The sequence below is a fragment of the Amphibalanus amphitrite genome, unplaced genomic scaffold (genome assembly GCF_019059575.1).
Source record: "Amphibalanus amphitrite isolate SeventyFive unplaced genomic scaffold, NRLGWU_Aamphi_draft 000806F_arrow, whole genome shotgun sequence".
In the NCBI taxonomy this organism is placed as follows: domain Eukaryota; kingdom Metazoa; phylum Arthropoda; class Thecostraca; order Balanomorpha; family Balanidae; genus Amphibalanus; species Amphibalanus amphitrite.
The window spans coordinates 44,186-56,444 of record NW_024882300.1 but is presented as its reverse complement, the minus strand read 5'-3'; the positions used below and the strand labels follow the sequence as shown (position 1 = coordinate 56,444).

At 57.5% G+C, this 12,259-nt stretch overlaps 1 protein-coding gene across 1 annotated transcript; it reads right to left on the bottom strand.

Annotated features, from left to right (window-relative positions):
- Positions 1–1,982: 1,982 nt before the first annotated feature.
- On the bottom strand, positions 1,983–3,781 carry LOC122366440 (transcription factor AP-1-like). Its single transcript, XM_043338688.1, has one exon. It carries the CDS (start codon positions 3,431–3,433, stop codon positions 2,708–2,710), a length of 726 nt encoding a protein of 241 aa, XP_043194623.1. The 5' UTR covers positions 3,434–3,781; the 3' UTR covers positions 1,983–2,707.
- Positions 3,782–12,259: the final 8,478 nt, after the last annotated feature.

Genomic DNA, 12,259 nt, shown 5'->3' with positions numbered 1-12,259 from the left:
AGAGCTTAGCGGAAAACCAACGGATTGCTCTCAACGAGATCTCGCGATTGGTGGTATATTTTTTGGTCCTAGGTCAACATTTGACCTACTTATGACCGGTCAAAGGTCAAATTTTCCGAAAAAATCAAACTTTTTCAACTTTCCGCGGCGATTGCGGCAAAACGGTGGAAGATATCGACTTGAAACCTTCACTATCGTGTTCCTTGATCAATTCTCTATCGTTTGGTATGTATTTCGTTTCCCTAGCTCTAAAAATGGCGCGTTGGGAGCGCCGGAAGTCGGCAAGGTCACAGTCGGCGGCAGAAATTCGAAAAATCAAAATTTAAATTTTTGAAATCTGATTGTATTTTTGGATTTGGGAGGTCCATTTGCTCCCTATAGAAGCTAATATTGCTGCATATTCCCATTGAGGTGACAAGAATTAGCAAAATAGTGGTTCGGGCGCTTTTCAAAAATAGTACCGGACGCTGTTCCTCTTGTGACGTCATAGCTCCGTGACCTGACCTGACCCGGTCAATTTTCTTGCACCACACGATAGCCAATGCTTGCCCCAACATGCATGGGAAGTTTCATCATGATCCATCAAACAATGTGGGTATCACCGGCAGAAAACCTAGGGATTCGGCGCACACGTTTGGTAACTGTCGGCCGGAGGCTGTACATACCTCTTATGACGCCATAACTCCGTGACCTGACATGACCCGATCATTTTTTTTTCGGCAAAAGATGCGCAAAGGTTGCCCCAGAGGGTATTGAAAATTTCAGCCCGCTACGACAAGCCGTTTAGCGTGCACTTCGAAAAAACCTCAGGGGGGGGGGTCAGGCGCGGATACAAGGGGGGGGCCATGGGGGCCATGGCCCCCCCTTGGCCGATTTTTTACAAAAATAAAATAAAAAGTTAAAAAGTTAAAAAGCTGAAAAGGGGGCCTCCTGAAAATAAAGTGGCCGAAATCCGATGAGTTTTTTTTTAACCTACCCACTTAGTTATTTCTTAGAAGACTAGCTGAGAAGACTTCTTTGTTAGAAGATTGGTAAAGCTTTTCATAACTTGGAGGTCTCTTATACTCACAGAGATGACCACTTTTACAGGGCCTCCTAACCTGCACAGAGGGCCTCCAAGCCTGCACAGATGTTGAGGTGTTGGCTGTTGCCTGAACAGCTAGATAAGCTCAATAGACGCAGTTTTTTTTTGGGGGGGGGGCCAACAAGTGGGAAGATGGGGCCTCCAACAGGTGGGATTATGGGGGGGGGCCTCCTGGTTTCTAATGGCCCCTCCCTTGGAGATTTTCTGGATCCGCCCCTGGGGGGGGGGGGTTGATACAACCCCCCCCCCCCCCAGGGCGTTCTAGGGTTAAAGTTAGCTTGCAACGAACATAAAAAGTTTATCGTAATCTAGCCTACATCTGTTTCGTATTGACCTTTCAAGACCATTCGTGATTGAAACTTCACTAATTACTCAATGCGCCCATTTCATATATTTATAGATGTTGGTGCGTACGTAGGTCTAGGTACAAGTTATATGGCCTTGCATAGGTACTGTATGCCTAGGTCTTTCATTCATTTTACCTGCTCCTTTGATAAATTCGACAAATAGCGTTATAGTACAAATAATTTAAATTACAGGTCAACTAGGTTACCAACACAACTAGAAGATTAAGCTTGTTGGGTGTATGGCTGGTTAGGTTCTTCCGTTACCACTAATTTAAATGGTCTGAAATTAATTGTAACTTGAGAGCGAGGCTGCTCGTCACGAGGCTTTGGGCGTCATTTATGGCATGGAAATCGGCTTCACACTTCCTTCGCCGGTTCGTGGCGATTTGAAGGCGAAAGGAACCGTAATCTTTTACGGAAACTAGACCAGTGTATGATTGGAAGTAATCGTGTGGTCAGGTGTAGGTCGCTCGAGTGTGGCTGATGCTCATTTCTGCCTCCTCCTTTCTGCCCACGCCACGGTCCGGCACGTCCATACGGTAAAGTCGCAATACATTTCAAAGCAATGTATAAATGCACACACGATCAACAAAAACAATGTTAGCCGTACAATGAGGCGCTGCGGCCGGCGCCCACGCGGCCGGCCCAGGGACAGTGGCCGGCCTCAGCCGTGAATCGCAGGCCGGGCGGCACGGCGCAGCGGCCCCGGGTTATTGCGCAGGGAAGCGGAGCAGTGGTCCCCGACAGTGCACCCTCGGTGACCGCCAAACGGTCATCAGACTCCAGCTGATCCGACGCGTCTGTCACAAGCTCGGTCAAAGTCCGAGACAGCGGCTCAGGCGACCGTCTTCAGTTCCACACAGAGGCAGGCCGTCCTGAACAGGTATCGTCCTCGCGACAATGCGGACACGGTGTCCTCCACAGCGCAGTGCCAGCAGAAGGCCGGGCCGCCGCGAACGCTGGGCAGTGGTCAGTCTGGCCTACATAGCGGGCGGCACCGGCAGTCCTCAGCAGTCAGTACACACCGACACCGGCAGTCCTCAGCACCGGCCCACAACAATGGAATGATAACAACAACACGCCCTCACGCGCCGAGTCCACCGATGACTAGCACCGCTCTCTTTGTTCCCGTAGGCACAGTTGGCGCGCGCGCGACAGCAGGTACACAGAAAAACCCATCACAGCGCGGCCAGCACACTTGTTGCCTATCACATGTGCGGAGCGACGGTCGCCGCCGCGGGCGGGGGCGGGGGCGGCGACGGGCCGCGCCGCCTCGTCAGCACGGCGCCGCCGGGTACAGGATCTGACAGCCCTGCTGGGAGTGCTCGTGCACCTCCTGCTTCAGCGCGTGCACCTGCTCGCGCAGCCGACTCACCACCTCGGCCAGCTCGGCGTTGTCGTTGCGGATCGCCTGCACGCGCTCCTCGAGCCGGGCGATCCGCTCCAGTTTGCGCTGGCGACACTTGGTGGCCGCGATCCGGTTCCGGAGCCGTTTGCGCTCGAGTTTGATCTGCTCCTGGTGCGCCATGTCGACGGGGCTGGAGGGCGGCGGGCTGTCGGAGGCGGCCGACGGCACGCGCTGCGGCTCCTCCTTGACCCGCACGTCGGCCGGCCGGCCGGGCGCCGCCGACGACTCGAGGGTGGTGTACACGGGCGCGCCGCCGCCGGCCGCCCGCTCCTGCTGCTTCAGGTTCTGGAGCGCGTCGGCGAAACCTCGGGCGTAGTCCTCCTGCTCCTCGGTGGCCGTCCGGCCGAACACGGCGCTGACCGCCTGCGGGCCGCCCGGCGTCTGCAGGCTGCCCTGCTGCGCGATCAGACGCTCCAGCTCCGGCGAGCCCAGCTTCAGCATGCGCAGGTCGGGCGAGGTCAGCAGCTGGCTGGCGCGCGGCCGCTTGGCCGGCTCCAGGTCGAGCGTCATGCGCCGCTTCAGCTGCTGCACGTGCTCCATGTAGGCGCGGGGCGAGTCGGCGTACTCCTGGTCGCCGTACAGCGAGACTTCCATCGCCTGGCGGCCGGCCAGGCTGGCGCAGAGCGGGCGGCGCGCGGCCACGCCCCGACTCTCCGGCTGACGGGCGCTGGCAGCCAGTCACCGAGCTGCGGCTTGCCTCGACCACTGAGCCGCACAGACGCGCCTCGCACGAAGTCCACAGCTGTCGCGCACACTCCCCGCTCTACAGCCGCACCGTCGCTGTGTACCGCCGCTCCGAGCTCCAGCCTGTGACTCACCGCCGCGTCTGCGCCGTGCCGCTATAAAGGATGTGGCAACCGACTGAAAATAGACGGATTCGTCATCGGGGCGGCCTCTCATTGGCTGGCGGCGCGCCCGGCAATGACGTCAGCAAGCCGGGCACGGGCGCGGCGATGACGTCACGTCACCCGGTAGAGGTGCCCGTCAGTGTGGCGCCGACGGAGAGGTCGGGCGGAGTCCCGCTGCGGATCGGAAGGACGGTAGTTTCAGTTTGTTCCTCAGCTTCTGTTAGGGGACGCGAGATGGCGATGGAGAAGCTATCTCACATGTCCCATCCCATGTCCGGCGGCGTCCGGGGGACTCTGGGGCACCTTTGTGACGCCATTTGCACCTCCAGTGACTCGCCTGCGCCTCAGTTCCTGGTGCGGAACTGGGGCCAGGGGCCGCCAGCGAGCCGCCGAACTGTCGGTGACGTCACAGCGATACGGGCAGGGGCGCCGCGGCACGCGCCCACCGCGGCTCCGCTCGCCGCTCGGTGGGGTGTGGGGACGCCGCGGGGTGTCCACTGTCCACACTTATTGAGGGTATCAGCTTCTACAAAGCCTAACCGCCCCTTCATAGAACAAACACCGACCGGACCTTGTCCAGCCGTAAGACTTAGATCTCCTCCTACGTAGCTATAGAACCAGTATAACGCCTTTTGGGGCGACTAACGGAGCGAGCGAGAGGGTGAGCCTTGCACGTGCGACATTTCGAGGGGGTACCTCCAGCTGACTTATGCACGGCACCCTATTAACCGGTCTCTAGCGATGTGCCAAATTTGAGCACAATCGGCCCAGCCGTTCTCGAGATCTGGAAGCGGCACCCTGCACGTGCGCACGTGCAAAATGGGTCCCAACTGACTTTTGCACGGCACCCTACTAACCGGTCCCTACCCATGTGCCAAATTTGAGCGCCATCGGTCCAGCCGTTCTCGAGATCTGGAATCGACCCCTGCACGTGCGCACGTGCAGCAGCACCCCAACTCTGGCACATGGATATGCAGTGCCTAGTGGGTGCCTACCTACATGCCAACTTTCAGCGCAATCGGCCAAGTAGTTATCGAGATATTGCAACAATTACAAAACTGACACCTCTTCGTTTTGCACGTGGCACGTGCATAAGGGGTCACCTACATGCATCGGGAATAGTCCAATACTTGGTAGAAGGAATGAAGCTACCCTACAAAAATTACCGCGTGTAAATCGGTCAAGTGGTTGCTGAGATATAAGCTTCGCAAAAGCGTGACCACGGCCGGCCGGCCGGCCGGCCGGCCGCTCATACTCAGAAATTTCCGTTAATCTAAGGAAAGACTACGCTCGCTTCGCTCGCTCCGTAATTATTCTTTTAGCTATAGATAGCTATAGATTTCCAGCAGCCATTGATCTTCCCGTTCACGTTAATTGATCCCCACGTTCAAAAAGTTCATGAATTGGCATGAAAGTTATCCCGCGCATGACTGGGGTATTTTCCATAACTCGAATGGTTTACGCACTCCTTGATAGATGCCTTAGATACCTGAGGGAATCGAACTTTTACTTCGAATTTTTAAGGTCAAAGCCAAGTCATCCTAGGTCACGAAAATTGTACATCATATATCGGTCACGTGACGAACGTTTTATGGTCCATTTTACTAGTAAATTTTGAAAATAGTGTCGTCTGTGTCATTGGACTTTGGAGGTCATTGTCAGCTGAATTTACCGGAGGTCCAGTCACTTTCAGGCACGGAATATATAGTCTACGACTGTCGTAGACTATATATTCCGTGCTTTCAGGTCAGAAAAGGTCAAATTTTAAAAATGAAATTTGTCAACACAAAAGGTGCCTATCAGATGCAACTTGAGCTCAGAAACATGATGGTGCCATTTATGTTGCTGTATCGACGTCAAAAACGTACTGAAAAAATGGATTTAAAAAATATATAATTGTAAAATTTTGGCAATAATGCGAATAGCTTGGCTATTTTTGAGGATATTGGACTAAAACCTGCTAGTGTAGTTAATCTGTGTGTGCTCTATTACATATTATTCCGGTTTTTGCAAAGAATTGAAAAAAATCAACAAATATATTTTTTGTTATTGTAAATACATATTTTTTTTTTTAATTTTCAAAATTTCGAAAATTCGAGATATCAGTTTGATTGCTACGTATATTTGTAGTCCACTAATGCAATGAAAATAAATATAGCGCTAAAACTGAGCTCTTCAGAGCGTTTGCCGTAAATCAATATTTTGCAACAACATCGGACGACATGATGTCACTCTAACGTCATTTCCGGCCAAACTATGGTGACTAAAAAGTTGAAATTGTAACACAAGGTGTCAAATTGATGTTGCTGAGGGTACCGCAAGTTTCGTCTTGATCCGTCAAACGTATTAGAAGATATTGCTGAAAAACGGGAGGAGGGGGCTCTGTAGAGCACCCCAGTCATGCGCGGGTTAAGGGGGCCCGCTCAGCAGAATGCGTATGAAATATGGAGAGATTCTGAAAAATGGGTGGGGGCGCGCACACCGCTTTGGTGGCGATGACCCTCCGAAACAAAATCCTGGCTGCGCCACTGGGCTTATTCAACGTGGTCTCTAACGGCTAAGGCCGCGTTCGATGTCTCCTCGGACGAAGAACATTCTACGCAGAATATTCTATTTTGCGTTCGAAGAAGCACACAGTCGGACGACGAGACCGGCCATTTTGTGCGCCACTTACACAATGTGCGTCAGTTTCGAAAAAGGCCCAAGTTTACGTTTCCATAGAGACCGCGCACAAATGTCAACAACTTCTGTAAACAGCTGCTGCGCCGCTTTTGAAATACGCGCCATCATTGCCTCTCTGCCCACCGTAGTACGCTCAAAAGATTCTGCGCGGACGGCAAAGATTCTACGTGACGTCACGTAGAATCTTTGCCGTCCGTGCGACATCGAACGGCATTTTGGGCCCGGTCGGCATAGAATCTTCGCCGTCCGGGAGACATCGAACGCGGGGTAAATATGAGTTTGAATATTTGACGTCATCAAGTTTGATCAGTTTTTCTACCATAGCTTTGCAAAAAGAGATATCGAGCTGAAATTCGGCATATCGATAGCAGACTAATATGTCTATAACATGTTTTCCGTTTTTTCTTTTACCTGTATTTTTAACCCGCGCCGGGCCGGAGGGGGTGTGTGAACACTCCCTCTGCGGTTTTTCGCAGATATATCAAAAACGGCGGCGCTCCGCGCCGCCGTTTTTGGTACACCTGTTCGTGCATCTTTTCCGCACATGTCGTAAAAATTTCAGACCCAGGTCGCCTTAGGTCAGGTCACCAGGTTACGCCAAGTGACCTCACCTCAGAAAAAATAAGAATGCTTGTCATAGCTACACCGATTGATCGATTGCCATGAAACTTTCAGCGATTGATTAGAGCAACATTATCTATAAAATTTATATCCCGGAATTTTGATATCGGTGACAATGGTGTTGTGGTATCGGCCGCCCCGGTTGACCTTGACCGCCCCTGACCCAGCGGGCCGGGCGGCGGGCGGCGCGAGCGGGCAGTGTGGAGCGAGACGAGCTCGAGTGCGGGTGCGGTGCGCGCTAATAAAGTACAGTGATTGTGAGACGCGTGTGTGACGGCCGAGGCGCGGAACAGAACATGGCGCGGTCGGTAGTGTTATCGCCGTTGTGATTCCGAGACGACCTGACCTTCCCATCGCTGTGCCAGACCGCTCTGCTCTGCCATGGGGGACCACGAGCAACTGGAGAGGCTGACGGCGCTGATGGTCCAACAGTCCGAGCAGGCCGCGCAGCGGGAGGAGCGCCTGGCTGCCATGCTGGAGCGGGCCCTCGCCAGCCAGACGCAGCCGCCGGCTGCGCGGAGCGCGGCAGCCGTCATCGAGGGTGGACAGCCCGCTACCATCGCCGCCGCGACCACCACCGCTCCGCTGGCGAAGCTCCCATCCGGCGCCATCACGGCGCCCCACCTGACCTCTTCCGCGTCTCTCAAGGAGTTCGGCGCCTGGCGCCAGAAGTTCGCCGACTTCCAGTTGCTCACCCGCCTGGGCACGCTCTCCATCGACGAGCAGAAAGCGACGCTGACATCACTGCTCGACGACGAGTGGACGCGCACGCTTCGGTACAGCCTCCAGGTACCCCAGGACGCCAACTTGGAGACTGTCCTAGACATCATGGAGGCCCATCTGCGTGGACAGCGGAGCATCATCCTGGATCGTAGAGACTTCTACTCGCGGATTCAAGAGCCGGATGAAATGTTCGATGATTTCCTGTCGTCTATTAAAGAAATCGCCGCGTACTGTGATTTTTGCGATGTTTGCGTTGACGATCAGTATCGTGACAGAGTCGTGGTGGGTACACGCGACGAGGAAGCGCTGAAGCGTATGCTGCACGAGCCCAAGCTGACTCTGCAGAAGGCCATAGACATTTGCCGTGCTTGTGAATCGGCGAACACAAACAGCGCGGCGATACTCGGCGAGCCGGCCAGCGTGACACGTGTGTTGGCGTATCGTCGGTCTCAAGCCTCTCTCCGCTCGGACAGCTCGCGCCGGGGCGATCTCTGTCGGCGCTGCGGCCGGCCACGTCATGCCGACGGAGTACGCTGCCCCGCCACGGACGCATCGTGTCACACGTGTGGCGGCACCGGCCATTTTTCCGCGGCGTGCGCCACCCAACCGGCTGACCGCGGGACCCGTGGCGGCAGCGGCCGCGGCTGGCAGGGCGCCAGGTCACGTGACGGCGCGGCCGGTGACCAGCCGTCCGGCCGCGGCCGGCCAAGGTCACACCGCGGGCGGGACGCGTGCCCCGGTCCCGGCCTTGGCGCCGCGCCAGCACACGTGAGCGCGGCCGGTGACCGTTCTGGAGTTCGACAGCTCATCGGAGACATCCACGTGGACCAGCTAGCTACGCGCCGGACGCCGCGGGTCGAACTGATGCTCACTCACCCGTCCGGCTCTGCCGCTGTTTCATGCGTGCCCGACACCGGCGCTGAGGCGACGGTAATGGGCGCTGAAATGGCCGCGTCACTCAGCATCCCGCTGCAGACGACACCCTCCTCGGGCTCTGCAGTCAAGTTTTCGTCTGCTGGAAACACGCCCCTGACCTGTATCGGCCAGTTTGGTGCCACGGTGACCCTGGGCGACAGCGAGATCTACACGACAGTCTACGTGCTGCAAGAGGTCACCGGTCTCCTGCTCGGCTGGTGTGACGCCGTGCGCCTGCGGATTCTGCCCGCTGACTTCCCGGCCCAAATACCTGCCGCCACCTGGCGTCGCCAGTCAGTGCCGGATCCAGCAAGGGCATCTCACGACAGTGGATCCCGTATCCGCTCACGATCGGCTAGCGCGCACGATCGGCAGCCCGTATCCAGCGGACCGCTGGCGACATCTATCGACACGCTGCAATCGCCACCTACCGGTCACCCGCCGCCACGTACCGTGGGCGCCGGAGCGTCACGTGCCGCTGGAGCCGTGGCACGCCGGGCGGGTACGTTGAGCGATGACGGAGCATCTGCAGGCGGACTGGTGGACTCCGAGGGCGGCCGGGCGACTGCAGCGACAGATGCCGGAGCCGCACCACTCAGCGCAGCAGAGCCGGGGCCCAGTTTGGAGACGCAAGTTTCTCTGCCCGCGTGGGATCACGATTACGATCCATCAGATGACGTCATCCGGAGTCACGAAGCAGCCATAAGACGTCACTTCCGAGTGGTGTTCGACGGTAACGATGAGCTGCGCGAGATGACTGGCGGCCCCATGGTCATCGAGCTGACAGAGGACGCAGTCCCCACCGCTCTCACAGCCGCCAGAACTATCCCATACTGCTGGCGTGAGCAAATCAAGAGCCAACTGGACGAACTGGTGGCCAAGGGCATCGCAGCCCCGGTGGACTACCCTACAGAGTGGTGCCACCCCATGGTGCCCATTCCAAAACGCCAGGGAGGAGCCAGGCTGGTCGTGGACATGACCGCCATCAACAGATTCGTGAAGCGGCCCACCTATCCCGTCAGGCCGATTCACGACTCGGTGGCGTCCATCGACGGAGACACGCGATGGCTGACCACTCTGGATGCCGCCATGGGCTACTTTCAGGTCCCGATTGACGAGGAGTCGCAAGATCTCACCTGCTTTATCACCCCGTGGGGCAGGATGAAGTTCCTGAGGGCCCCGATGGGCCTCGTATCCTCGGGCGACGAGTATAATCGGCGAGGTGACGCAGCACTCGGTGATATTCCGCGGACTCTGAAAATCGTGGATGACCTCCTTCTGCATGACGCCACGTATCGCGCCCATCTCGCCCATGTGATCGCCGTGCTTCAGCGCTGCCAGGAGACGGGCATCACGATCAACCCACGAAAATTCCAGTTCGCGCAGCCGTCACTGGACTACTGCGGCTATCGCATCTCTGGACAAGGCTACACTGTGGACAATCGCAAGCTGCAGGCGATCTCCGAGTTCCCACGGCCGGAGAATCTCACCGATCTCAGGTCCTTCCTGGGGCTCACCAATCAGCTGGCTGGATTCTCATCGGAGATCGCCAGTGCGGCTCAGCCCCTCCGTGACCTGCTGAAGCAGCGCACCGTCTGGAACTGGACCGTGCAGCACGAGGAGGCATTCAATGCCGTCAAAGGGGCGCTGGTGGCGCCACCTGTGCTCGCCTTTTTTGACCCACAGCTGCCTACGGTGCTGCGGACGGACTCGGCTCGCACCCGCGGCTTAGGCTTCGTTCTCCAGCAGCGCCACGGAGATGTGTGGAAGATGGTTCAATGTGGCTCTCGCTTCCTCACAGACACCGAGTCGCGTTACGCAGTGGTGGAGCTTGAGTGTCTGGCGTGCCTGTGGGCCCTTCGGAAATGTCACATATTTCTGGCAGGCCTTCCTCACTTCGACCTGGTCGTAGACCACCGCCCGCTCATCCCCATCTTGAATTCCAAACGCCTGTCAGAGATCGACAACCCTCGCCTCCAGCGGATGCGTGAGAAAATGTCTCTCTACAGCTTCACCGCCACCTGGCAGAAAGGAGCATCACACTGCATCCCGGACGCCCTGTCACGCGCACCTGTCTGTGATCCCGCTCCGGGAGACGAGGCCGCCGAGGTGACGGACGCGCTGCACGACGCCGTGGTCGCCGCCCTCACCGCGACCTCCGAGGACGGCATCTTGGTCGCTCCGCTGCAAGACCGGACTTTGGACTCAGTCCGGGCAGCGGCCGCCCGTGACCCGGAGTACCGCGAGCTCCGTGACGTCATCTTTACAGGATTTCCCGAGCACCGGCACGAACTGTCACCAGCGCTGCGGCCGTACTGGGGAGTCCGCTCCATGCTTGCAGTGGACGACGGCCTCATCGTCTACGGCGCGAGACTGGTAATCCCGTCCAGCCTGCGCCGTGACGTTCTCCACCGGCTCCATGATGCTCATCAAGGAATGGAGAAGACCAAACGCCGCGCGCGTCTCTCCGTCTACTGGCCGGGGATAGACAGAGATATCTGTAACACCGTCTCGGCATGCCAGAGCTGCCGACAACTCGCCGCCAGTCACCAGAACGAGCCGCTATGGCGAGATGAAGCCCGGCCGACCCGCGCGTTCGAGTCCGTGTCGGCAGACTACTTTCACGTTGCGGGCCGGACCTACCTCGTATACGTCGACAGGCTGTCAGGGTGGCCGTACGTGACGGTCTGCCCTCGGACAGCTTCGGCTGATCACCTGGTGACACAGCTGAGACAGCTCTTCTCCCAGACTGGCGTGCCAGCTGTACTGCGAACGGACGGAGGTCCGCAGTTCGCCTCCTCGACACTTCGCAGATTCCTGGATCGGTGGGGAGTGCTTCACGAGATGTCATCTCCTCATTACGCCCGATCCAACGGTCACGCCGAGGCCACCGTCAAAACCGTGAAGAAAATCGTCGTGGCTGCGTCGGCGAGCGGACGGCTGGATGACGACCTGCTCGATCGCGGCCTGCTAGAGCTGCGAAACACACCACGAGCAGACGGCAGGTCACCGGCTCAAATCCTGTTCGGCCACCCGCTGAGGTCCGGCGTGCCCACTCATCATCGGGCGTTCGCGCCCGAATGGCAGCGTGCCGCCGACGCGTGCGACGCCAGAGCCACCGCTCTTCGACATGACGTCCGGTGCTACCACGATGCTACCGCGCGCCCGCTCTCAGGGCTGCGCGTCGGCAGTCACGTGGACGTGCAGAATGCCGAGAGCGGTCGCTGGGACCGCACAGGCGTGATCGTCGGCGTGGGACATCGCCGAACATACCTGGTCAAGATGCCGAGCGGCCGCATATACTGGAGAAACAGACGGTTCCTCCGACCGTACCGCCCCATGCTAGCCAGCAGCGCGGGGCCACCTACGGAGATCGACCCCAGTGGGGAGCAGAGTCCCCCGGCCGGGCGTATGGCGTTACCTCAGCCACATTCTCGTCTAGAGACACCGGAGCCCACGGCGGAGCCCCGTCGGAGCAGCCGTCAGCGTCGAGAGCCTCAGCGGCTGCAGGTCCGTTGGGATGCGCACACATATGACTGATGCTCCATGCCTGTGTGTACGTATAGATGTTAACCTGGTCTGCTGTTAACGCGGTGAACTGTTTTGTTTGCTGGTGTGTTTGTTTTGCCCC